This window comes from Pantherophis guttatus, chromosome 11 (assembly GCF_059756535.1).
Source record: "Pantherophis guttatus breed Tessera chromosome 11, ASM5975653v1, whole genome shotgun sequence".
Lineage (NCBI taxonomy): Eukaryota > Metazoa > Chordata > Lepidosauria > Squamata > Colubridae > Pantherophis > Pantherophis guttatus.
The window spans coordinates 1,756,790-1,784,712 of NC_142073.1; the positions used below are offsets into that span (position 1 = coordinate 1,756,790).

The 27,923-nt window shown below is 43.6% G+C and overlaps 1 protein-coding gene across 2 annotated transcripts; it reads left to right on the forward strand.

Moving 5' to 3' along the window:
• Positions 1-2,305: 2,305 nt before the first annotated feature.
• On the forward strand, positions 2,306-27,846 carry ZCCHC14 (zinc finger CCHC-type containing 14). 2 transcript variants are annotated; one of them, XM_034426589.3, is made up of 13 exons: positions 2,306-3,366; positions 7,085-7,211; positions 14,454-14,527; positions 17,217-17,288; positions 17,523-17,632; positions 19,227-19,321; positions 19,443-19,497; positions 19,941-20,220; positions 20,804-20,895; positions 21,527-21,651; positions 21,910-22,053; positions 22,137-23,552; positions 24,713-27,846. In XM_034426589.3, exons 1-13 carry the CDS (start codon positions 2,776-2,778, stop codon positions 24,766-24,768), a joined length of 3,237 nt encoding a protein of 1,078 aa, XP_034282480.2. In that variant the 5' UTR covers positions 2,306-2,775; the 3' UTR covers positions 24,769-27,846. The 2 variants fall into 2 exon arrangements, with proteins under 2 accessions (XP_034282480.2, XP_034282479.2); XM_034426588.2 differs by having other exon boundaries at positions 25,049-27,846.
• Positions 27,847-27,923: the final 77 nt, after the last annotated feature.

Below are 27,923 nucleotides of genomic sequence, written 5' to 3' on the forward strand. Positions count from 1 at the left end.
ATCATGAAAAAACAAAGTACGAGCATCAAAGCTGTTTTTAAGAGTCCTAGATACAGGTCAGATTTGTTCCACTAACCGAAAGGAAACAGATTCTTCAAAACAAAGTCATGCTGTGCAATCATAGTTTTTCTCCCTGGGATTTACCCTCAATGAAATCCACTTAGTTGTGCTACCTCCGTTTATCATTGGGAGAGGCACTCGGTTATTTTCAGAAAGCAATGACTGAATTGTCTCACCAGGTTTTTATAACTGAAATGTTCAGATACTTAATTCACACCTAAATAATCAGCAATGTCTCATTATTTTTATCCAGTAATCACAGGTTGCCAGTCTGAAATAGTAGTGTCTAAATGAAGATTTTTACAACCAAGTCAGAAAACCGTTTGCAGATGTATGACGGTTTCATTCATCGTATTTTTTAAGGCTACGTCTCAATCTCAGCTACGTACATATAGATGGATTTTAGCGGATATTAGGTATTTTGTTGTATCTGTCAACATTATTATTATTATTCGTTTAAGCCTCGTTTGCTTCTGTAGCTTTTTCTTCCAAGTACGGGCATATTTTTTTGTTTTTTTTACCACCCTCTTCATGGACAAGGAAAGGAAGATTTGTACTATAGCATAATGTTATCACTGAAATAGCCACTAGAGGACACTCACCATACGTTTATACAGATTCAGATAGCACCACAACCTTGTTTATTATATTAATGGCATCTAAGAAAATAAACTTTGGCCACCTAATGAGAAATAAAGGTTAGATCTCCTCTATTCTTAATCCGTGTTTCTCTACCTTGGCAAATTTAAGATGTGTGGATTTCAACTCCCAGAATTTCCCAGCCAGTCTGGGAGTTGAAGTCCACACAACTTAAAACTTGCCAGGGTTGAGAAATACTGCTGCTCTCACCTATTTGGATAACTATAGAGAAAAGGAAAGGATTATTTGAAAAGGAAAGCAAGGAATCAGAAACTGCTGAATATCTTGAATATGAAGTCTCCGTTCGCACAGGATGGCAGAATCCTCCATTTAGGTTACGATTGCCGCTCAGTCTGAATGCTGGTTTGCACAAACTGCTGGATCGTAGGCCCTGCAAAAGTCGGTGCCCAGGTAGATTTCTCCAGGGAAGAAATGCAGAATCCTCCAATTCTGAGCAGCCCCTCCTCATAACAAGGGGAGTGGGAGGTACAGGGCATGGTTGCTGCCTCCACCCCACACTGCCTCTTCCTTACAGGGTGCCTAGTTCAAAAAACAAAGTGGACTTTCTCCTTGGTGGTCAGCACTCGGCTGTGTTGGTCACTGTGGTACCTTTCGGCTTTCTTGGGGGCCTGGGAAGCATTTATGGCTTCCATTGATTTGTATTTATTGATCGCTTCCATCTTCCTTCCTTCACATGGTCAGCTAAATTTCCTGGGGTAAATGCAATCCTTTTTTTCTATCTTCACAACAGCCCTGCTAGGCAGGTCAGTCTGGATCGCTGGCTGAAGGAGAGGAGGGGGCTTCAAGGCCATGCAGGGCCCTCCCAACCTCGGGAGGGCTGTTTACTGATTTATTTATTTTTTATTGGCACATTAGTTTCTATTATTCCTCTTGTCTTCTCTCCACATGGTTGACCCAGTGTAACTTTCTTGCATACAATGTAACATTCCGTTTCCGGCTTCACAACAACCCTGCGAGGTAGGCCTGTCTGGCCCCAGAGGGTCGCTGGGTGATGGGTGGGGGGGGTCTTCTTGGCCATGAGGAAATCTCCCCCCCTCAGGCCGTTTCCAGGGCCCCTCCATGCTAATGACCCGGTTGCTAGGCAACGCGAGTTTTTATTCCCCCCCCACCTCCTTCCCATCCCTCTTCACTCTCCGGAGCCGTTCCTCTCCCCGTTGCTAGGTTACCCAAGCCCCGCCCCATCCGTCAGCGATTGACCGGCGAGCTCCCGGCCCCCCCCCCTCCTCCTGTCAGACAGCGCAAGTTAGCACGCGCCCGAAACACGCGCAGGAACAGCCCCCTCTTGGCCACACCTCTTTGGCCTCGCCAGAGCCAATCGCCACCTGCCGAAGGGCGGGGCCTGAGGAAGAGTGGGGGGGGGAGCCGTGAATGACAGCGGCGGCCGCCCGGCGGAGTCCGGTTAGGTGGGTGGTGAGAGGGAGGCCAGCATGAAGGGGCGGGCCTCGGAGGGGAAGGCGGCCCAATCGTGACGCGCCCGAGAGGGAGAGGGAGGGGGGGGCGTGGGCGAGGCGAGCAAGATCCGGCCTCCCGCTCGTCTCTGGCCGGCCGGGCCTCTTCACCTTCTCCGCCGGATCGGGATCCCTCCGCTCGCGGAATCCCTCCCACGTATAACGGCGGCGGGGGAAAAGCACCGCCCGGCAGCGTCGCCTCCTGTCGCGGGATTATTTGTCGCGCGCCGGGCGGGCAGCTGAGGAGGAGGCGGGCGGGCGGTGCGAGGGTGAGCTGCCGCCGGTGCCGCTGCCGCTTGTGCCGCCTCCTCGCCTTCTTCTCCCTCGGCGGGCAAGGGATGGAGGGAGCCGGGCCGAGGCGGCGGCGGGAAGGAGGAGCCGCCCCCTGAGCCTGAGGGGAGCCGCCGCGAAGCGCGCCAGGGAGGCCCGAGAAGGCTTCGGCCCAGCCGCCCCCCCCTCCCTCCCTGAGGGGGCTTCCGAGGCCCCGCCCCTCGGGCCCTCCCGGGCGACCCCGTGGCTCTGCCCTCCCCCGCCGCGGCCGGCCGGGCTCCCTCGGTCGGTGGGCGGGCGGGCGGGCGGTTGAGGGCCGCGGGTCCGCCGGGCCAGCATGGTGGAGAAGCGCTGCCCGCGGCTGCAGCGCGAGAGCGTCTACCGCTGGTTCTCGGAGCTGCCGTCCCCGCAGCGGGTGGAGTTCCTGTGCGGCCTGCTGGACCTGTGCATCCCGCTGGAGCTGCGCTTCCTGGGCGCCTGCCTGGAGGACCTGGCCCGCAAGGACTACCACTCGCTGCGCGACTCCGAGATCAAGGCCAACAACGCGGCCGACCTGGGCGGCCTGACCAACCTGACGGACGAGGTGGTGCGCAGCAAGCTGCTGGTCTCGCTGGCGCTGCTGGGCTCGTCGCACCGCGAGGCGGCCGGCGTGCTCTTCCGCACCCTCACGCACCTCGACTCGGTCATCCACAACTACGGGCTGCAGCTCAACGAGGGCCGCACCGGCGATGAGTTCCTGCTCCTCTTCACCATGGCCTCCAACCACCCGGCCTTCAGCTTCCACCAGAAGCAGGTGCTGAGGCAGGAGCTCACCAAGATCCAGAGCCTCCTGGCCTGCACCGCCAAGGGGCCCCCCAGCGCCAGCGCCAGCGCCGCCCCCGCCACGGCCGGAGCCGCCGCCGCCCCGACCTGTCCCGGGTGCCACAAGGTGGGTGCCGGGCTCGGGAGGCGGAGGGGAAGGAGGCCGCGGTTTATGGCGATTGGAGGGGATGGAGAGAAGACGGACCATGGTTTATGGTGGCTGGAGGGGATGGAAGGGAAAGCAAACCATGGTTTATGGTGGCTGGAGGGGATGGAGAGAAGATGGACCATGGTTTATGGTGGCTGGAGGGGATGGAGAGAAGATGGACCATGGTTTATGGTGGCTGGAGGGGATGGAGAGAAGATGGACCATGGTTTATGGTGGCTGGAGGGGATGGAGAGAAGATGGACCATGGTTTATGGTGGCTGGAGGGGATGGAGAGAAGATGGACCATGGTTTATGGTGGCTGGAGGGGATGGAGAGAAGATGGACCATGGTTTATGGTGGCTGGAGGGGATGGAGAGAAGATGGACCATGGTTTATGGTGGCTGGAGGGGATGGAGAGAAGATGGACCATGGTTTATGGTGGCTGGAGGGGATGGAGAGAAGATGGACCATGGTTTATGGTGGCTGGAGGGGATGGAAGGGAAAGCAAACCATGGTTTATGGTGGCTGGAGGGGATGGAGAGAAGATGGCCCCAGGAGCTGATTTGGGGCTCCCCCCCCCATCTAAGACAGGTGGGGGAGAGATTTTTGCTTATTTTATAAAAAGCAGCCTGGTCTTGTGAAATAGAGTTAGTGTCCAGGAATTGAGACTGGACAGATGTTTTGGCCATCATCAGTGAGAATTGTTTAAAACTATTTCACAACTTGTGGTAGTTGCAACGTGGACCTGCTAAAGTTAATTTCCTTAGCTATCCTTCAATAGTGTGTGTATTTTAAATGTCCTCAATGTAAAACTTTCAGTAAGTCTTTTATACGTTTTTGCCTCTCATATTAGTGTTTGGTGCTTCAAAATAAGCAGAGACGAATGCTTTTAAATTAGCTGATGCAGAGATATAATTCAAGAAGGAAGGAACTTGTACAGTTGTTTAATTCCTCAGAAGGGGCTTGAGGCAAGCATGTTGCTCTTGTCATTGTGGTCTGGGCCCTCTAAATGCTCTTCAGACTATACTGCATTTGGACGATGCAAATTTGAACCTAATCTTCACACCCTTGCTTCTATACATATGTGGATTCCACCCCCTCCCCTGGCTGTTCAAATTGAGGATATAGGAAAAACAGAGATGGAAGGGACATTGGAGGTCTTCTAGTCCAACCCCCTGCTCAGGCAGGAAACCCTGGCCTATACCATTTCAGACAAATGGATGCCCAAACTCTTCTTAAAAACCTCCAGTGTTGGAATAAGGAACAGTGCAACTAGATCATGATTAAATTGGGGAACACTGATCTAGTAAGATCTGTGGTACTGTTAATACGTTCTATGTTATGTATTTCATCAAACAAAACTCAGTGTAGGACATTTTTGTTACCATCCTGTGTTCTAAAGAATAAACACCAGTGCTTAAACTGTCAAAAGTTAATACCCTAGGCGTTTTTTTTTTCATTTCTCAAACAAAAACACAGAATTAAGTATCAATTTACATAAGCAACTGAATCAGTCAACAATGCCTCAGATGCTCTTAGATATAAAGACTTGATTGAATACTTGTTTAATGCCATTTGTAAGCATCTGCATCTAGCTTCATGTGTTTCTATAACAAACAATCTATGGGGATTAAAAAAGTAAGTCTAATTTATACCTCATGCTTTGCCAAATTCAAGCATTTTGAATGAGAGCTGGGGCTTGCATGAGTAGCCAGAAAATACACTGAGAAGAACTTTGGGTTTTAAAGGGGAGTCCCGAAGTGCTGTGTAATATTTTTGAACAAAAGTACCCTGTAGGTATTGTGTAAAACAAATTCTAATGTGTTCACATACCAATTAACTCTTGACTGAATGAATGCATTCAGTGGGACTTTGTGCTACAATTCTTTTTATATTAGTATTCATTTCTGGTTTTAAAGATCTTTATGAGAGGCCACCCGAATCATAATAAACTAAAAAGATAGCATTAATTTTCTAAGTTGCACTAACTTAAACACACACACACAGAGATCACCTACATATTCAGTGTTTTTTATGGGACAGATTTAAAGTTTGTCCAGATACTCATTGTCAAGAGCTGTCCTGATAACTTTGACAATTAAAAGTTTGCAATGTTAATAAAAAGAAAAATAAAGAAAATTGCATGTTGGGACTTGGGGAAAAATAGGCTAATTCAAAGAAAAGATTACATGCGGAACATGCTTAATTTGGTATTAATGAACCCTAAACTTGAAACTCTGAAAAGAAAAAAAGGGTGAATCAAATCAAGTTTGGGACGTTAGGCAAAAGCAGGCTGAGTTGACATATTTGATTATTGTTTTTCATCATTAATCCTTCATAGGTTTTTCTGCTTTTTTCCCTCTAGCTTGCTAGGTTTGGTAGAGTGTTAGCTATATCATGGCTAGCTGATACAATGTTGAATTCCACACATCTTAAAGTTGCCAAGTTTGAGAAACACCCCTGAAACTGATTTGATTAGTTTGTAAAACCAGTGTCTGTGTAGGCTTATTTACTATTCCACAGAGAGGCATTAGTGCTATATGGAATTGAAAGGGTGCATTATTATGAATAATCCTTGACATGATACATTTAAGTCACATTGACAGCAAATCTCATACTCGCCTCTTTTTATTTAATGTTAAAAACATTTGGAGTTCCTGCTATCTACCAGATTATGAATTCCAATTTCTGCATGGTTGATGGACACGTGCATCATTTGGAATAAAGTTTGTTTTCACTTTCATTTACTTAGCCGTTGCAAGTATATTTGGTAGACATATAAAAAGGCTTGGAGGTTTTTTAAAAAAGTCTTAGAGTGGCAATAGGGTCAGGTACGTATTGGAAATGAATGGTTTGCCCTGGGCATTAAAAGTGTAGTAATAGTGAATGGCCAGATGCAACTCTGTGCATTGCCCCTGGGCTCAGGAATGGGAGAAAATGATGGAAGGCATTTGACCTTGGCCAGGAGAAGTTGGCAAGAAGGCTTAGATGGTGAACAGGCACCTGAGGCCAGTTTTCAAACATAGATTAAGTCACCTAGGACCTGCCTTGGGCAGGCTGGCTCTGTTACAGAGGAAGTGGAGTGTAGGGGACTTCTTTTGCCAGTTTCTTTAAAAAACCCACCTACCTGTAGTAAAAAGTATTTGGAGTATATTGAGTTAAAGAAATGCGTCCTGCCATAAAGAACACTTTTGTTGCATTTCCTGCTGAGAAGATTCATACAATGTATCCGAGGCTATTGACTCAGCAGAAGCTGTTCTTGGATAGCTAAGTAGAACAGTAGTTGGTATCTTAAGTACAGCACTTGGAAGTTCTTGGTGCTTTTTGGTCCATGTATTTGCTAGGAGTCAGTCACCGGAATTACTTGATTAGTGAGGTCTGTGAGACTAGGGCAAGATTTAAGCCTTTTCAAACAAATGAAATGTTACGTGTCTGAGACACATAGCAGATAGTTTTGCTTTGAGAATTATTATTACTAGAAAGCAAATTAACATAGGTATAGGTTTGTTTGTTAGGTTTGTTTGTTAGGTATAACAAAAATATGAGTATTAACATTCTGTAATGAGATTTGGGGGCCTGAAGATGCTTTCTAAAAGATAGCAAGTTGAAAATAAGAAACAACTGGACTTTAAGAATATTTTTAACTCGCATAAGCCAAATTGACGGGTTTGTTTCTTGTACTTTTTCTCTTGCCTAGGTCACTCCGAGATCTGAGACCCCCATAAACCACGTGGTGGGTAACAGTTTAGAGAACGCACTCCACACATCAGCACATTCCATTGAGGAGTCATTGCCTAAGAGGCCTTCAGGGAAGCACTCCAAAGGTACATCCCAAAGTTTTGCCAAATATTCCTGTTTGTGTGTGGGGAGGAAATACAGTCTGACTGCTTAAAAATCACGTATAAATTGATAAAGGAAACTCCTGTTTTTAATATTGCAAAATAACGATAGATTGCTCTAAGACTAAGGAACAGTTCATTCTCTGTCAGTTATGGTAGTGTTTGAATGGGAAGGTTAAATGGATGGGAATAATTTATTACACACGAGTTTCATTCATTTCTCCATTTGTCTTCAGAAGATCATTCTCATGGCCATGTAAGAATCTGTTTTCTTCACGTAGCATGACTGCCAAGCTCTACTACCTGCTATAGTTACACCACGCCACAAGAAAGGACTTGAGAATGGCAGCGAATAGACTTGTCCCTGTAACTCATGCAGTGCAGAGCCCTGTTGTGTTGAATTTTCAGTGCTTAAATGAGATTTCTCTCCTCTGCTGTAGTTCTTTTGTTACGATATTGATTCATCTATTCAGGATTGGCCTGTCCTATTGTGTGGAGATCTGACATTTCATTAAGCAAGACTTATTGCTTGGACTTTAAAAAGGCATTGAGAGGCGTTAGAATTCAGTCTGACACGGCAGTGTACAAATGCTCTTTAAGGCTACACCTCAGAATATTTTGGAACCTCCAGATAAGAATGTTTCATATATGCAATTGAATTCAAATAAAAGAATTCATCTAGCTGGCAAAGCAGTCATTCATAATAGAAAACCATGCTTGGTTTTACTGTAAAGATAGACAATGAAGTATACTCTTTTTTTTTGCTGCTAGTGAGATATATGGATATAAGGCTTCCTAAATCACATTTTGAAACAAATAATCTGACAGTTTATTACTTATGACCAGGAAGTTTACTGTGTGCTGATGTTCTGAGATTTATCTGGAACACTAAAGTAACATCCAAAAATATTGGAAACTATTCAGACTTGTTGATCATGTGCAAAACACAAAAGGCAGTCTTGCTTAAACAATCTAAAGAATCTTCAGTGTTAATAGTTTACTTAAATCTTGCTTCTAGGATGATATATAAAATCTAATTCAGTATTTGATAAAGTATGGACATTTCAACTCTTATATTATTTACTTTCCCTGAAAACAATGCCGCTTAAATGAAAAGATCACAATTATTTATTCTTAGCTCTTATACAAACAAGCAGGGGTAGAAAGTCATATTTTATTCTCTGTGCAGCATGCCTCTTTAGAACTTTACCAGATGTCTTGACCACAGCATATTTTCCAAAAGCATAGTGTGGGATAAAATACATTAAACCAGATGTTGAAATGAACTCTGCACTCCATAAGCTCTTACAATAGTTTAATGAAATGGCAAATCCATATGGAAGTATCCTTATGACTATCTCATTGTGTAAAGCTCCAGTGTTCTTATGAAGAAACTGCAGGCCTTCCAAAATCACAGCGATAAAGAAACCTGAGGTTTTATTTAAGGCAGCATATCCGACTTTCTGTCCATTAAAATATTTCACCAGTGTCAATGCTGTGTTCCCATTAGCATTTTTTCCAAAATATTGAAAACAAAACTTAACTGGATTTCACAAGAATAACATACAAGCAGTAATTATAAAATTGATACAGATTAGAACTGCTTACTTATGGTGGGAAAAGGACATTTGTTTCTGCTTTGGAAGTATTGAGATTATTTTATAGTCCAATGAAAATGCAGGTAGTCCTTGACTTATGACCACATTTGGGCCCCAAATTTTTGTTGCTAAGTGAAACAATTTTAAGGGAATTTTGTCCCATTTTACAACATTTCTTGTCACAGTTGTTAAGCAGTTGAATCACTGCAGTTAAGTTAGTAACACGGCTGTTAAGTGAATCTGGCTTCCCCGTTGATTTTGCTTGTCAGAAGGTCATAAAAGGGGATCACATTGCACTTTTTGCACTTTTAAAATGTGAACATGAGTGGTGTTTGTCAGGTAATTCCATTTAAGTAATGGAATTAAGTAATTCCAATAAGATTGGCATTCATTATAACTATAACTGACTATACAGTAGGAAACCACTGTAACGTTGACAATTAATCTCTTTTAGATTAAGCTATCAACATATTCCTGCAGCTTCTCTCCTCAGGGCAGGCCTTTTGGAGTGAAAGTTATAAGTGTGTGTCATTAGTTGAAGAAGGCAGTAAAGGGACTTGTTTAGCTGAATTGGAATTAAGCAACAGCTGTCATCCTATATCTCCCAACTGGAAAATATTTTTGATTTTGCAACTATACCCTGAAACAGCGTTTTGTTTTTTTCTAAAGAAAAAAGAAAAGCAAGGAAAAAACCCAGCTGTTTTTCTTGCAACCGCTTGTGTTACACCTCTTAGGAAAGACCATTGATTTATTGCATTACCTCACTGCATTGAGCATATCCATTTCATTAGTGTATCATGCTTGTGCTATTTTTAACAATAAGTTGAAGGGACAGCGCTGATGAAATTACATTATTTTGATACCCAGCCGAAAGAAAAGTGGTCTGGTCACAAAGGCTGCTTGCAAAAGGCCCTCTAGGACTCTGTTGAACCACTTATGATTTTCAGGTTGTGATTGGATAAGGCTACCAATTAAATAATTTCTTCTTGCAAGCCGTTTATTAGGAATAGTTACATTCCTATTTTGATGTGGGTGAGTTCCACAAAATACGCATAATCTGTGGAAGGATATCACCAGACCAAGCTACTGTGTTCATTGTGCTTATGGCCACAACTGCTTTTTCAGGTGACTGGAGAAGGTGCTACCAGCAGAATCCAGTAGCTTTCTCGAAGTAAAGCATCAATGCTTGATGGGGGATGTGAATTGCCTTGAGACAGGGAAGTAGCCAGGCTTTTAGTCTGAAAGAGGCGGTGGCTGATTATTTCAGGCCATTGCTTGCCCACAGGCCGTGGCCTGTGACTGTTGTAACTGACCCCTAAGAAATATTGGTTGTTTAGTTTTACTTATCAAAGCTCTCCTGCCCCTCTCCCATCCTCTAGTCTAATGCATACGATTGGTGGTTTGGGGGGTTGTTGCTGTTAAGATTAATTTAATTAGCAATTTTATGATGTTTGTGTGTGTATATTTTTCTTGACTGTATACCGCCTTGAGTCCTACGGGAGAAAGGCGGTATAGAAATATAATAAATAAATAAATAAGATTGGAATTAATGTTTACAGTGTAGAATTGGCTAAAAGAGGAAGAAGATTCAGGGAGGGAAAAAAAGCAGTTTTCAGCAGTAGGTTAAATACTTAGCAGAGGTGATTTAGGAGTTGAAATCCTTCCTAAGGAAATCCATGTTCATTTGAAATGCATGAAATCCCTGTCTTTTCACAGTTCTAATATTGTGGCACCTCCATTTGTCTCCAGATTTTGAAAAGATTACCACTTGAGGCACTGTCCTTGTTTCTGCATAATATTGTGCCAGCCTGTCATCTGATCTCCCGCATCTTCTTTAAGGCTTACCTGTCAATCTTCATTGACCGTCACAGACCAAAGTAACAATGCAGTAATGCCAAAATAAAGAGTTAGCATGCATTACAATTGTGAGCTGTTCAGAGACAGAGGTTTGATGCCTCGGAGGAATAAGAGATGATGACAGGTAACAAAGGTGCTAAGTAGGCCGTCCTAAGCCTTCCCTAGATCATAAGGAAGTTGCTCTTGACTGCTGCTGTCATTCTGCAAGCTCTCCTGACATTGTCAGGTATAATAGGGGCCCAAACCAAGCTTGGGCAATTGAGTTGGCTTGCTAGTATAGAGAAAGGTGAGGCGAGACACTTAGCTCAGGGCATACTCAGCTCCTTCCTTCTCTGCTTCAGCTGACGGAGGAGTTCAGTTGCTTCAGAAAGTGGCACAGGTGCCAGCTGCCCACTCCCAAGCTCCTTCGAAGGGGATAAAAACATTCATCTCTGCAAAATTCACAGTAAACTTTCATTGAAGCTTACTGGGGTCCAGTATTCTGTACTGGATGACTCAGTGCTTCGAGTCGGTGCAACTAATCTGCAGAAGGTTGCCCAGTCACTTGCTCCTACAGCTATTACGATTGTTGCCAACGAGGGGTGGGGGGGGTAATGCTTCTGTTTCTTTCTGTTATTGTGTGTGTGTATAATTATACTACAGTATTGATATCATCTAGGGAAGGGGTGTCAGCTTTAAGACTTGTGGACTTCAACTCCCAGAATTGTTTGGTGAAATCTGGAAGTTGAAGTCTACAGACCTTAAAATTGCCAAAGTTGGATACCTCTGCTCTAGGGCCTTTAGGATAGGATAGGATAGGAATAGGAATAGAATCCATATGTATTCCTTGTGAAACCAATACATACAGTAAATGACTGCCTTGATGTGTTCCCTAAGTGTGACCCCATAGTTTGGAATTCTATTTTGGTGAAGATACCATAGCTAGATCAAATTAACTTGATAAGTTATGTCAAGCATTATTACAGAAATTCAAGTATATTGAGATCAAACCATCCTAAGAACATTATTTGTTTGAGTGATTGATTTTAAAAGAGACAGAACAGTATCTATTATTGTTTTTGTAGTTGATGTAGAGGATGTAAACTTGCAGATTATACCCTATTGTAGACCTAGTTTACAGTGATGTGAATACACACTCGTTTTTTTTCCCTTGAAGATTGAAAGACATATGCTACTCTTAGTTCCAGGCCAATAGAATATTTCTTGTTGAAAAATATTTGTGGTTTTTGATATGTCTACATACATAAACTAGTATATACAACACAGTTATCTAGAGAACATTTTTAAGAATGTCATTTAACTGAGCATAATAAATTGAAGTCTGGCTATTTGTGCAAAAATAATGTTCATCTGAGTTTTAGTTTCCTGTCCCAGAAATTACTCATGTTTTTAAAATAGCAGTTATATGTTTTTCTCATAATTCCCAGTATACTTAATGGGCATTGTGGTTATCTTAAGATGCTGACTTCACTACTTGTCTAGTCACTGAACTCTTATTTTGTTTTGATTTTAACTTTTTTTTAATATTGAAAGGAAACCAAATATAATAAAAGAAGCCCAAGATCTTTTAATCTTGAACCTGCTTTTGGAAATACATGAAAAAGTTATTCACAGTCTGAAAACAAAAAGGAATGAATTTGTAGAATCAGACAGGAAATTAAGTCTATTAGTACTGTAAATTGGAACTGAATGTTCCATATGTTGTCCACATGAGTGGAGTTTAATGGGTTTCTAATGTGTGTTTCATGAATCTGTGGTTGCATTTGTAGCAGAAAGGTAGTAACTGGATACGTTTGCGTTGCCATCCTTGTGTAGGTCTCTCTGGCAGTTGTCTCACATGTAGCATCTTCCTGGCGTAAGACCAGAGAAAAAGAAGAAAGAAATGGCAATTGTGAAGAGTTTCTGTTACTACAATATTTTATTAAAAATTGGTTCTGGCAGATCAGAGCCAGACAAAATATTCCCCTTTACTGTGGCCATTTTACCATGCTGCTAAATTTCTGTTTCTCACATTTTATGGTGGGATCCATATAAAAACTAGGTATAAAACAAGTTTAAATATTAGAGAATACTATCCTATTTTCCTGTTATAATCCAATCCTACATATCAATAATGCCGTCCATAAATGTTGCTGTATAATAGATAGCTATTACGTTTTATAATCTAGTTTATGACGTCTAAAAGTGTTATCTCTTTGCCTGTTCACTAGCTTACCTTGGCTAGTAACAATTCTGAGCTACTGAACACGCAAAATTGCCCCTATTTTCATTTTCATTCATACACACACACACACATATATATGAGTGTGTGTGTGTGTTAGTAATATGGATACACTTCTCTTTTTCTCAAGCAGCTATTTTAAGATATCAATCAAACAATTCTTCTATAATCTTAAAACTATTCAGTTCTTTCTTGGTATTAGTGTGCCTGTGATGTGGTTATCTAAATAACAATTGATTACAGCACTTGCTTACTGAGGGCATGATCTGTTTTCCTATTAGTTCAATTTCGGATAAAGGTTTAGGTGAAAACTACCTACGTCCTATGAATTAAAAGATGAAAAATAACATTAAGAACATTTAATTATGACACAAATGTAAGCATTCAGTTCATATGACTTCTGCAGAAAGATAGAATAAATAGGAATTTTAAAGGTTTAAAAACTGTTAATTTACCACATAGGGAGAAAATGTGTTTTGAGACAAGTGAGAAAGAACATAACGGGAATGTTAGTTAGGAAAAATGCTTTTAAACAATGTTAGCTTTTCCAAGCAAGATTAATATCAGTATACACACATGGGTATTTTTAAACATGTTCTTTTTAGCTGCTGGCATGTTATCCAGCAAACGCTAAAAATTCTTGCTGTAGGAGATAATCAACTCTTGTTTCAAAGATGAGCATTTTATACACATTAAAAACCTTTAAGGCACTGACTTTGGCATGTGCATGTTGCCTGCCTAAAAAATATTTAGCCCATCAGATCTGGCAAAAGAGGCATGCTGTGGGTCCCATCTGTTAAGGAATTAAGTTGGCAGGCCTAAGGAAGTCTGCCTTTTCTGCCATGGTACCTGCCTTATGGAACATTCTCCACCCCACCCCACCCCAAGTGAGGTCAGTTCCGTCTCTCGTTCTCCAGAAGTCCCTCAAGACCCGGCTTTATCATCAGGGCTGGGGACCTCAGGGATCTTGAGGTGGCTCCCTTGCTGATCTGGTTTGCTGGTTGGGTCTTCTTTCACAAAGCAGCAGAAAAGGAGAGCTGGCAGTACAATTAGCAAATGTATTGTTTCATGTTTTGTATGGTATAAGGAGCCATCTTGGTTTTTGAAGCTAGAACTCGCCATTCAAATTCAAACACTTGGTGAACCTGTCCCAAAAATGCTTTTTCCAAAAGGCAACTGGACTGTGTAGATTTTTTTTCTTCGAAAACATTTTGCTTCTCATCCAAGCAGCTTTTTTTTTTTGTTTTCAAAGGAAAAATCCAAGACAGTCCAGTTGTCTTTTGGAAAAAGTACCTTTGGGACAACCATGACCTGGACGATTGAGAATCTCCATAGACACCTCGGTAAACCTGGTTCCATGACTTTGGGTTGCTTGTACTTATTCCCATGTGGCACTAACAAAAAGCATCCAAGCATCGTGGATGGAATTTGCCATCCAGATGTGGGCCAGTAGGAGTAATCGCGGATGCCTGCAGCCCTCTCTGCTTTTGAAATAAAGAAAATAGGCCTGTAGCCCTTCCATATGTAACATGTATTTCTTTTTTTTAACAGTGAGCGTTGAAAAGGTGGAATTAAAGGGATTATCACACAAGAAGAATGATAGGATTGTTGAATATTCTTTTGAGGTGAGTAGCAAAGTATCAAAAGGAAGTACAAGTGAGATGAAGGGAACCAGATGTGGAGCATTCAGCATGCTTTCTTTAAAATAATAGTTTGCCCGCAAAACATACTATATTCAATTTTACATTACCTCTGATTCCAAAATTATGTGTCTTGGACATTTACCACTTCATGTTGTAGGAAATAGTCTGCTTATATCTCTTTTTTAATGAAAGGGCTTTAATTATTCATTTACATTCAAGATTCATTGAAAGCATTTGCTCGTAACACAGTCTAATTGTGTACATACAAGGAAAAATGTAATGTGCAGCACTCACACTATAAGCGATGCTAAAGTAACCGTGATAAAGCAGTGATATAGTAATTGTGCCGCCCTGTTAAATAATATCTCATTAAAGTTGTTGGGGATCTATCTCGGGCCTTGAGGTTAATCATACGAAATGCAGCAAGAGGGAAAATTGGAAGATTTTGAATATCTAAAACTAAAAATAGTACCATATGATAATTCAACTCCATTCACAGGATAAGGAAAGTCCTGTAATTCCCGTGATTCTGTTTTGATATATTGAGACTATACATTCCATCCCCCTGAGAGTCTAGCCCGAGGGCAAGACAAGCACCAACTGGCCTCTCTAGTCTGAGAGCTTAAAAGAAGGAAAGGTGTGCACTCTGAGCTTTAATTCAATGTGCAGAAACAGATTTCCAGGAAAAGTTGCCCCTGAACTTCTGTGCGGAACTACCTTACTTCAGATAGACACAACATGAATATTATGAAAGCTAACAGGAACGGGTGGGGGGGTGGGGGGGCAATGAGTAGGTCAGCATTACAGCAATGCCATTACTTGGGACATTATCCTAACCATGGAGTTCTAAGCGGATTTTGAGGGCACTTTTCTTCCTTGCAAATATCCAGAAAAGCAAGCAAAAAGCCACGTAAATGGAACCACAAACGCATCCAGAAGTGCTATTCGTCCCCCTGCACGCTTCGTATGTGTGTGTGTGTGTGTGTGTGTGTGTGAGAGAGAGAGAGAGAGAGAGAGAGAGAGAGAGAGAGAGAGAGCGAGAGAGAGAGAGAGCGCGCCAGGGGAAGCAAAAGAAATCAACAAAGCCCCAGGAAGAATCAAAGCTGTTGCCTGCCCATTTCTGTTTCTTAGTTTAAGTTAAGCAAGGGCTGGAAAAAGGAAATTCCTGAATTACGTAATGTATTTTGAAACTCTTTCCTCCCATCAGTGCTTTTGGCAGTATCCCCAGGGCTGGAAAAATGCATGCATTTTGGTGGTTAATATAGTGTGGAAACATCCTGCTCACTTCATCCCTGCTTGTTTTTAAAAAGGATAGTGGCCGTATTTCCCCACCTGTCCCCAAAGCCTCCCCATACAATACGTGCAAAACACACCCTGGGTTCGCCTGTGTCTGGTATTATAAGTAAGCACATGTGAATTCAGTTAATCACTCAGCTTCTATGGAAGAGGTGCTCTCAGATAGGTGGTTGAACCTGCAGGAAGAAAAGGATGCAGATTTAGGGGGTTTGGTACATCCTCTCTTACAAACACACACACACACACACACACACACACACACATACACACACACACCCCTCAGGACCTAGGAGTCTGGAATATACCAGATGCCCATACGCAGGCTTTGAAAAGGGTTAGGGAGTATAAATTTTTTTAAAAATTAAAACTTGATGAGAAAAATAGAATTAGAAATTTTTTAAAAATAAAAACTTGATGAGACAAAAAGAAAAGGGTTAGGATTAGGGCAATATACAATTAGTCTTCAACAATCACGATTGGGACCAGAATTTCCATTGCTAAGCAGTTATTTTAAGTGAGTCACGCCTGATTTTCCGACCTTTTTTTGCCATGGTTGTTAAGCAAATCACTGCAGTTGTTAAGTGAATCACCCGGCCATTAAGCGTAGCTGATTTCCCCTGTTGACTTTGCTTACCGGAAGCCGGCTGGGAAGGTTACAGATTGCCGTCACATGACCCCAGGATGCTGCGTTGCCAAGTGCCTAAATTTTGGTCATGTGACCATGGGGATGCTGTAAGTGAGGACTGGTCATGCATCACAATTTTTCAGTGCCGTTACAACTCTGAACAGGCGCTCAATGAACGGTTGTAAGTCAAGGACTACCAAAATGGCCTGTCTTACCAATACGAGATCAAATATGCTTCTAAAGTACATTTTGTTAATTTGAAGAACAGTTTTGTAGTTCTGATCTTGGATCAGGTGTAATAAATGCATACAAGAGAGCAACAAAAGAACAACATCTTGCCACCGTCTTTTGATTACAGTAGTATAAAAATTGATGAAGAAAACAAGGATATTATCACTAAAAGTTGCTGTAAACTACCCCACTATGCTAATTTTTACACTGCACACGTGAGAGGCCTGGCCATTGCTGCCATGTTTTTAAAATGAACATTCCACACCGAACGCATGTTGTACAGAAAAGCAGCTGCCGATTAACAAGCCCAAGCCAGGTTTGCCTTGTGCGGTGGTGGGAGAAAAGCATCATGCCAGTGGAATTGTTTAAGTCCACTTTGGGGAAAACATTGTAACCTTCAGAAACGCAGCCAGAATTGCCCCGCTGTATGTCGGCCAGCCCCACCAATCCATCCATCTGACTGTCCATTCTAAAGTTGCTTGATGAAGGTGACCAAAGGATTCTTTTTCGTTTCCTTAGGTCTTATGGTCTGATTCCTCAGTGACAGTGGTAACAAAGTCTTCTGCCGAAGTGACTGATTTCATTTCAAAGGTAAAATCATTTTGTACAATTGGTGTTTTTAAGGTACATTTGAAAGCACATAATACACTGTATCTTGCACAGGTTTTTTTTAAAAAAATAGAATTAATAAGATTACTTTTTGCATGCTATATGTCAGTTTCATATTGAATATTTTAAATAATCCATGTGCTGCTGGATTCTGAGCAGCAGCTGACAGCAATGCAGTACAATACCAATAATGAAAATCAACATTTTCTTTCTTAGTTAGGTCAGTTGTGTCCAGAAGAAAATTTGGAGAAATTCATTCCTTTTCTAGCTGGTCCAGATTCATTTTACTTAGAAAGAAGCCATATGGACTTGGAATCAGACCTTAGGTATACTTTGAACTTGTTTCTGAAATTTGTCTGCTTGCGGGTGTGGGACTTTCAGTTATTATTTTATTGTTCAGTTAATGAATTTAACTGTTTCATTAAGTAATAACTCTTATTTAATTGCCGTTGCTTCATCACTTGCTTTGGTTGCGGTTACTTAGTATAGTTTCTTAGCACAAATTATGAAACCCTACTTAGGTTCTCATGTGGCCCATCTACCTTCTGGCTCTCACACTCTCCCTGCTTTCATTAGCAGTGCCCAGTTCTGTTATTCTGTACCACAGAGTCCTCACACAATTCTACTCTGTAGGAATTCATGCCGCCCCTTTGGGGGAGCTGCGGGGTGGGTGGGTGGGGGAGCTGCGGGGTGGGTGGGTGGGGGGGCTGTTGGTTCCTTGGAAGTGCATAATTTCAGGCCCAGGTCCATCTTCCTAATTAGCACTGTGCCGGATCAGGTTTAATAAGTCTTCCCTTTGAGAGGCCTACCATTGTTTTAATTGCAGTTGCTTTGGCAAAATGACAAAAATACATGCACTCTAGGGTTACTTGAGAAGTTTCCCAGATAAAGCAAGCTTTGAAAAGGGAATAAAAGTAAGAAAAACAGCTTGGAGGGACAACTGCAGATGGGAAGAGCGAAAAAAGGAAAAAAAGTGGGTTATTTCAGGAAACAAGAAGGCTTTGAGATGATTGAAGCTGATAAGAGCCAGACAAGTGAGAATCACAGGACCGATCACTCTGAAGCGTTTTATTTATTTAATTAACCTACTGCACTTGTATGTGTGGCTCCCGTCTAAAGAGGCCTCTGATTTTTTTAGCGGAGTTTGAGAAGCTTGTACTAGATTTGGAAATGGACAGGAAGCCATTGCAAAGAACTTAAAAAGAGGTATTGTGTGGGTAGAGTAATGAGAAAAATGAATAACTTTGGCAGAAAAAATAAATCTTAAGGGCCAGTTGCATCTGGTAAGCCAAATCCGCTTAAAAAAAATAATAGTAGGGCATCAGCGGAAAGCCAGAGTCGAAACTATTGAAACACTTGTATGGCTGGCCAAAGCAATTAATTAAATTACATGAGCAGTGTTATTTGCTTACATGAAATATAATGGGTAAGAAGGTTGTAGTCTGACCAGTTATAAACAGTCCTCAATTTATGACCACAGTTGGGGCTGGAACCTGTCCCTAAGTGATGCTGTTAAGCAAATCACGGGTCGTTAAGAGATTCCAACTTTACCTCTTGGCACTGTTGATGGTTCCAAGTGTGAGGAACAGTCATAAGTCACTTTTTTCAGTGCCCTTATAATGGTCATTGAACAAATGGTCATAAATCGAGGTCTATCTGTAATTCTAAATCTATTGTCTTGGCAGATTTAACTCACACATAGGTAGGATTTTTTTTTTTTTGCTTTAATTTAATTTAATTGAATTGTGGCTGTTTCATGAATCAGTCCCTAGATGTCTCTTCAATGACTTCAATACTTCATACATTTGTAATTTCCTAATGAGTTCTGTGCAGTGTGACTTCATTTTTGACAGCTTTTACAGTCTTAGTTTTGTTTTGCCTGAAGTTAGGAAAATACAATCCTTCACAATAATTTTGCAGGTATTTGACATCCTTACCGTCCCATATCTGGAAAAATGACCACGTCAAGAAATTTTTCAGCACTTCATGTCACTCTCCACAATATCAGAGTTCAAGTGAGTTTAAAGAGCAAACGCCACCTCAACCCTTTCCCAAAATGTGTGTGTGTATATATATATGGATCAAAGAGATTTAGCCAAATATTAACACTAAATACTGTAATGTCCTTGTTTTTAGGTCCTGGCAATTCTTCCCTTTACAAAGTGGGTACGACGCTGGGTGCTTCTGGAAGGTGAGGTGAATTTAGGGAGCGGGTAGAATACAGAACAATTGAAATGTAGTTCCGTTTCCTGTGTAATTAGGGGAAATGGCTTTGGCTAATTCCCAGACAGCCTTCTCGTTTTCATTAATTATTGCTCATATTACATTGCCCTCCTCATTTGAGCAAGGCTCCCTCCCTGCCCTGCTGAGGCATTTTCGTTTTTGCTGGCTTTTGTTCCAGTTTCCAGCAAAAAACACCCCCATAGCGAGCAATGGGTTCGCTTAACAACCGCAGCATTCACTTTATGGCCATTGAAAAAGGGCCTTAGATTGCCATGGCCCGCTTTACGACTGTCGCGACTCATGGCAGTAATTGCGGGGGCTCAATTACGGTCATAACTCGAGGACTGTCCATGGTTCCATTACTTCCTAGGGAATGATTCATTCCTATCTGGCTTTCCTCCTCTCTTACAGGCCCATCTGTGGGGTTGCAGGTGTCCAGGCCGCCCAGAACAGTCTTCAGCATCACCTGCCCCATCCGGCCGCGACAGCCGTTGGCCTCTCCCACTGCTCTCATTCAGGTGGGGCCGGGCCCACGTTAGCATGTAGCCGCAGCCAGATAGAAAACTCTTCCCCTGTTTTAATGGCTCCAAGTCCACAAAACCCACAGGAGCAAAACGGAATTTTAGATTGGCTGCGAAAACTGCGGTTACACAAATACTATCCGGTTTTTAAACAGTTGACAATGGAGAAGGTATGATGCAGGCCTCACCAGAAGAATATAGTGTTTTTTTCTGTTTCTATTTTTCCTCTTCCCTTCCCTTCCTTTCCCGATCCTTCCCGGCCCTGCCCTGCCCTGCCCTTCCCCATTCAGTTTCACAATTCACAAATTGTATTTCTAGCAAGCAGAATCTCTCAATAATCTGGGAAAGAGCTGAGCCAGGGTAGGCTTTACTTAAGAGGAATGCTACTGTTAAAATGGCTTACTAAGAAGTAGTTAAAATGTAGTACTTCTTTGCAGCAGGATGTTGTAAAGCTACGACCATCTTATTCTGATTTAAAAACGATAGCGGGGTGCCCTCTGGTGGAAGTGAATTATGCCACTTTAAACCCAGAGCGGCTCTAATGGGCATCTTCTAGTAGATTTTTAATCTGCGTATTATAGTATACCTTTAGCTATAAATTGAATTTAGTGCAAGCCTGAGTTTAATCACTTTAATATTTTTCTCTCTTTGATTGGAATATATCCCAGTTCATTATGCCTGCCTTAGTATTCTCAATTTGACAAATACTTTTTTGTTTAGAAAATGTGTTGATCATTTGTCTTTTTCCACAAGTTCTTGAGCCTCACCGAAGAAGATCTTAATAAGTTTGAAACACTCACCATGGGAGCAAAGAAGAAACTCAAGACCCAGCTGGAATTGGAAAAGTAAGTGTCAGCCGCAGAAACAAAAGCAGTTTTCTCCCTCAGGGTGATTTGTAACTGGTATTAAAGAAATTTGTTTTTTTAAGACATCATTCCCAACAACTTAGGAATGTGTTGTACGTTCTTAAAAAATAACTGGAACAGATTTGATGTTGGATTGGGAGGGGGGAGTGCCATTCAATTTCTGTTCCAGAACATTCTGTGCCAGTACAGGTACTCCTCAATTTACGAAGGCAGTGCTGTCATTAAGCAACAGACTAGTTGACATTGTCCAGTGAGGACATTATGTGACCGCAACCTCTGACTCAGTGGGAAGCCAGCGGGGAACACTGAAAATCACATGACTGCAGTGTCGCCCGTAATAGTGAGCCAGGCCCCATGCATCTGGGTTGGAGTCATGTGATGGCGGGAATGGCTAGAACTACGAAAACTACATCAGAAGTTCCTTTTGTTCAGGCTCATTGCAACTCTAAACCGCCCTCTGAAGGATCTGTACCTGTACTAGCTCTGGAAGCGCCTATTAATTGGTGTTGGGAAAGGGGCTAGCCATGGATACGCATCTGAAAAATGGCAGTCTGGCTAGAAGACATGATGGTCGTATTCAAGTGTTTTCTCAACCTTTTCTTAACGGCAGAGAAAAGTCAGAGAAGCGGACCATGAACCCAGCGCCCTCCCCATCTGTCAGCTCTGGGGTGGCCAGAGTTCCTCCCACCACTCACATCAACCCCATACAGAACATTCGTGGGAACCATGCCACAGGTAAAGGGGTCCCCCGTGTCAGATGAGTGTGCTTCTCCCATTAGTGCTGTCTGGAGCCTTTCCACATTTGCCTCCAGGGAGGGGGAGGATGCAAAGCCAGGACTGAGTGATCCCGAAAAAGGCTCTTGTTTTCTTTTGTCCCTTTGCTTAAATCTGTGACTTCCAAAGTTATGCCCTCCCTTAGAAAGCAGCTTGCTTAATCGCAGCCCTCACCTTCTCATTTCTGATGAGGATTTCTGCTTCTCTCCCCCCCCAAAGAACTGCATGTGGACGTGGATCAGACGGTCTCCACCACGCCCCCCCGCGAAGGCAGTTCCTCGGAGTCCTCCAGCTCATCCTCCAGCCCCATGGGCATGCAGCCCCGGGAAGAAAGCTCGGACAGTGCCGAGGAGAACGAGAGGCGTAAGGGCGTTCCCTTTCATTCTGTGGTAGCCCCTGGGCCTCCCTCATTCGGTATGCTGCAGCTGATCCTGTTTGCCTTGCAGGTGTGGAGATCCACCCGGAGCCCTTGGAGAAGGAGAAGCCGGTCATGATCCTGAATCACTTCGGCTCCAGCTCGGCCCGGCCGACCGCTCAGGTTTTGCCCGTACAGAACGAGTCTAGTCCAACGGCTCACCATTCCTTGCCAGGACAGATGACGGCCACTCCGATTCGAATATTAAACTCTATGCACAAACCCGAGCGTGGAAATGCAGACCTGAAGCTTCTTTCTTCACCTATGCACCCACTTTTACCTTTAGAGGACAGGACAAAGTTCTCAAGCGGGCCCGCTCAGAACAGCAGCAAGATGGAGAAGAGCTTTGGAAACACCCTGGCGGATCGGATCCCGGTGCCTCCGCATCAGCCCCTCCAGGTGCTCTCGGCGGTCCCTGAAAACGGCCCCTCCGCGCCTTCCATTCATTTTGGCCCCCGATCCAAATTGGTCCACGCGCCCGCATTGGACCGAATGGCAAAACCATCCCAGCCCCCGGGCATCCTGGTGGAAACCAGCACCACGGCCACCGTCACCTCAAGCACGGTCTTCCACATGGCACGCCCCCCCATCAAGCTGCTGGTCTCCTCGTCCATGCCCACTGATGCCACCCTGGCGGGGCAGCCGTCCTGCTCCAACAGTATGCAATTCAGCGTCTCCCCAGCAATAATCAGCCCCCGGACGGCTCTGTACACCGCCAACACCAAAGTGGCCTTTTCCGCCATGAGCGGCATGCCGGTGGCCCCCATGCCCAGCAGCACCTTCTGCGCAAACAGCAACCCCGCCGCGTCTTCCAGCAGCCATCTCGCCACCTCCTTCGCCAACATGGGCAGCCTGCCCAGCTGCCCCCCTCCGAGCTCCAGCCCCACGCTGTCCTCGGCTGCGGAGAACAGCTTCTATGGTGGGGGCGGCTCCGCGGGGAACATGCCGGTCCCCAACCAGAACAATCACCATCACCACCACCACCAGCATCAGCAGCCGCCCGGCTGCATGGTTTGCAGTTCCTGTGGCTGCAGCGGGAACTGTGGCTCCAGCGGCATGACTGTGAGCTACACGAACTACTTCCAGCACCCCTTTTCAGGGCCGTCCATGTTTACGTTCCCCTTCCTGCCCTTCAGTCCTCTGTGCAGCAACGGCTACGTCAACCCCCAGCAGTACAACAGCAGCTCGGCCTTCCCCATGGTCCACTCTCCATACGGCAGCGGCCCCACGCCGGACTCCCTCATGAGCGGACAGTCCGCCTTTGCGGTGCCCCCCATGCAAAGCTTCATGGCCGGCACCGCAGGGGTGTACCAGGCCCAGGGGATGGTGAACAACAGCGGTGGTTCGGGACACAAGAAACCCGGGAACCTCTCCTGCTACAACTGTGGAGCCAGCGGCCACCGAGCTCAAGACTGCAAGCAACCACCGATGGATTTCAATCGACAAGGTGAGGAGGGACGTGGCTTGTCAGAGGTGGATGGGGCTGCCCGCCAAAAAGGCAGTCGGGGACTGTGGTTCTGGGCACCAGGAGGGAGAAAGAACCCTGTTGAAAATGCGAGTGTGAATTTGCCGTTCTTTGCCAGATTTGATCCAGTCTCCAAATGGCCCTGGTAGAAGCATTGATCTGTGGTTGTGAAGGACACAGTCCGGGGTGCAGGAGGCCTGGGTGCCAGTCCCCCACCCTCTGCCCTGTACTTTAGGAGGTTATCCTGAGGACCGGTCTCCTGAACTCCAAGAAGAAAGGCAGAATCTAAAAAATACATCGTTTTTTTAGCATTCTTTAATACAGGAGAAGCTGAAGGGTCCGGCCTGAGGAGGCTGAGATGGGAAGGCAGCCAGTGTAGCCCCCAAGATAGCTATACTGCTTTACTGTGCTTTATAGCACTCTCCAAGCAGTCGACCGAATCAGCCTTTTGCCCCCAACAATCTGGGTCGGAAGGATGGAAAGCTGAGTCAACCTTGAGCCGATCAGGATCGAACTGCCAAATTGCAGGCAGCCGGTGGTCAGCAGAATTAGCCTGCAGTACTGCATTCTAACCACTGCGCCACCACGGCTCATAAGGATGTCTCGACTTCCTTCAGGAAATAGTCTATACGATGAACAATTACAGGGAGTCCTTGACTTACAACCAATTGTTTAGCGGCTGTTTGAAGTTATAGCGGCCCTGAAAAAAGTGACGGGAGCAGTCCTCACACGTGCAATGTGCGTAGCTTCCCCACCTTCCTGTGATCAAAATTGGGACGCTTGGCAGCCAGCATGTATTTATGATTGGGGGTGGAGCTTCCCGGGGTCACGTGATCCCCACGTGCGACTTCCCCAGCTGGCTTCCGCCAAGCAAAGTCAATGGGTGAGGCCGGATTTGCTTAACAACCGCAGGTCTCATTTGACGCCTGCAGGGGTTCACTCAACTAAAAGTCATAAAACTGGGCACGACTCACGTAACGACTTCCTTGCTTGGCAGTGGAAGCTCTGCTCCCAATTGTGGTTGAGTCTGGGACTGCCTGTATTGTGTCCCCAATATATGAGACTCTATGAATCTGAACTGGGATTCTTACAACCTGGATTGCAAAACTCTGCTAATTTAACCTTCCTTCTTTTTCCTTCAGGTACATTTCGGTTAAAATACGCTCCCCCGGCTGAGAGTTTAGAGTCCACGGACTGAGCTTAACTTCAGATGCAATATTTTGTGATGGCAAAATGGCCATGAAATAATTAGGGAACTTCAGATTGGGAGTCTATCTGTTGAGCTTATTAATGTTATTTTTTTAATCCAAAGGTGCTCTACTTCAACCCTAGGAAGGAACTGAAACTTTAGGAGAGGGGGCGGGGAGGGAGGGGCTTCCAAGCCCATTTTTTTTTTCCTGAATTGCCAAAACAGATTTTAACGTTGGATCTCCCCGAAGATAGGCGAGACTGGCCAACTGTCTTTTCTTGTTGTATAGAAACTGCTGCACTTTTGCCGAAGAATGTTGCCATAATTTCACCTTCCATGCTGGAAAATTAAACTCCTGGGCAGCTACGTTATAATCTGGAGTTGGAGTGAGAGCTAAAGGCCGGTGGTGCAACCGTTGCCATTCGCCTGCTGGACTCTTAACCTCGGAAGCTAGTTAAACATATCTCCTTTTTTTTTTCTTCCTCTCAAAATAAATCAGGCACTACACTCTGGGATTTTAAAGGGTTGCACTACGGAAGAATGTATAATTCTGTTCTGACTATCTGCACTTCTAGCAAACTGAGGTGAGGGGAAGAGATGTTGGAAACAGGCACCAGCAGGCTATGTGGTCGTCTAATAAAGGAAAAAAACTTAACCCTCTTTTTCTTCCCAAAGAACAGAGGTGACTGCTTCATTCTGGAAAGAGTTATATACCACGTTGGTCAGCAATTCCTCTTAATGTAGGACTAACTTACCAGTGGTGGATTAAGCTTAAGTCTCCGAGGGTCTAGTGCCAGAGACTCAGTGGTATTTTTTTTTTAAATTCTCTTCTACGATTTAAGGAAGTGTTAACAATTCAGCGGTTTCTGCCGTAGGAAATGGTGTTCTACATCTGTAATAAATTTTAAAATTCAGACTCTTACAGGAATTTGTTGGGCTTAGAAGGCGCAGCGTCAAATACAAAGTACAGCAGCATACCGTTTCATTATTTAGGAAAGTTTTATAGTTTGCCTCTTTCATTTGATGTGGGCTATAAAAATTTTAGCTTTGGTAGCTAAGTAGCAGCCAGTAGTGCTTCTCCAAAGGGGGTTGAAACAATGTGGATTTTTACCTGTCAAAGGGAGGCAATGTTTTTTAAAGAATTCATTCTCCCTGCTGCACTCCTTGCTTTATATAACATCTGGGTTGCCTCAAGTCTTAAGTCTTGTAGGACGGGACTGGCTGGGTCTCCACGTTTTTTAATGTGCTGCTTTGTAGTAGAAGAAAGCTCCCCTCTGAAAAGCAGGAGTGGCCGTGTCCAAACACTCTCCCTGCTTTCTGTAAAGAAGTGGCGAGTTCCACTCCTGGGCTGGTCTCTTGCCTGCCTGCATCTGATGTCCGTTATTTCTATGCAATGGAATATTCAGTTTCCATCTCCTCACTTCAGCTTCACCAAAACAGGGTTAGTTAGATGGATGCAAGACAGACTTAAGTTAGTTGAACTTTATTCGCTCCGAACCCTGGGGTAATAACGTGGCTGCTGTTAAAATCAGTGTGTCAAGATCATAACATGCAAAATTCATTTTGTTGTGCCCTGAATGATTGAGGCTGCTGCTATACATGGTCACCTGTTAGGAAAATTTAAAAAAAAACTATTCAAAGTGGATGGGAACTCAGCAATTTACGTGGCCTTAATGATCTTGCCATGAGTAGAAGCAACCTGCCTTGGTTATTACATCTTTCAGTTCATATTTACTGTTAAAGGTGAAAATACTTTTTAGTAGTCTGAAATATACGCTAAGAGCCAAATGTCCGTTAAAAAGGAATATCATCCCACAAGCTTAGCAGAATAAAAACCTTTATTAGTTTTCTTAATTGGGCAGCCTCTAGAAACTTGCCTCTATTACATCTGTGCAATTTTTAAAATGTGATTTTTTTTTCCCATGGAAAAAAAAAGACTCACTCACTCAGCCATCCAACTTTCAAAGAGAACTGCTTTGATAATATAATTGCAGAGAAAATGCAGCGGAACCCCCAGAAGAAAACCTGATCTGAGTTTTCTTGGTTTGCCTCTGAAAGTATTAGGTTTGCCTTGTAGTTCTCCATTCATATTCTCCACTATTCAGAAGTCGTTGGCAGTGTTTCATATAGGAATAGATGCCCACAGCAGGCCTCGCGTGCAAGAACAATTGAAACACTTTCTTAGAATATAAATGCGTGCCTCAGTTTGGTTGCAACTTTGCACTGAAGGACTTGAAGGAATGTGACTCAATTCATGTTGTTAACAAAAACAGCACATCATGCAGGATTGCCCAAAATCCTGGCCTAGAGGGGACAAAGCATTTCCTTACTTAAAAAACAAAAAAACCAAAACCCTGATCGTCTGCTATGAAGGAAGGCTATTTTCATTGACTGTACTGTAGGATACCTGCAAAGTGTGGGGTTTACCATAATTAATGAGAACCTAACGGAGCACTACAAGACTCTGAGCTAGCCTCCGATTAAGAGAGCAGCTTTCTAATTTCTGTTGAAAATGATGCCTTTCATATTGTCCTGAAATAAACACTCCTAGACACCTAGAGGAAACGCTTTAGCAGATGCACTTCATTTTAAGGCCGAAATGACCCTAAAATGGTCAGATTCCTATGATGTATCTGCACCCCCTTATTAATGGGCTCTACCTGGAAGCAGGAATTAAAGAAGCCAGCAATTCAGAAAGCTACCACTATCCACACCTCTCTCCGTGAACTGAATTCTAACTGTTAATAGGAAACATTTATGTCCCCCAATGGCAGGTTAACATGTTTTCCAGTTATAACTTTCCGTTTGGAGCAAAAGGGATGCCTTTTGCCCGTTTCGAGCCATTTCTTTTACTCCTAGTATTACAAAATGTGCACGAAACTTTATATAAATATCAAAAAGTTTTGTAAATATTTAATATTTACCTGATATGATTTTGAACTGTAAATGTCAAGTATTCTGGTATTGGAATTTTTATGTTTTATTATACTTTGTTAAAGGTAAAATTGTACATTTTTAGAATGTTTTTATCCGAGTAAATTTAATGTACTGAAAAACAAATAAAAGACCGCAGTGTCTTTCCAGTCATCCTCATTGATGGGGTTTTTTCCCCCCCTCCCCTTGAGGCTAAAGATGATAAGGCTTGGAGTGGGCTAATCACTTTC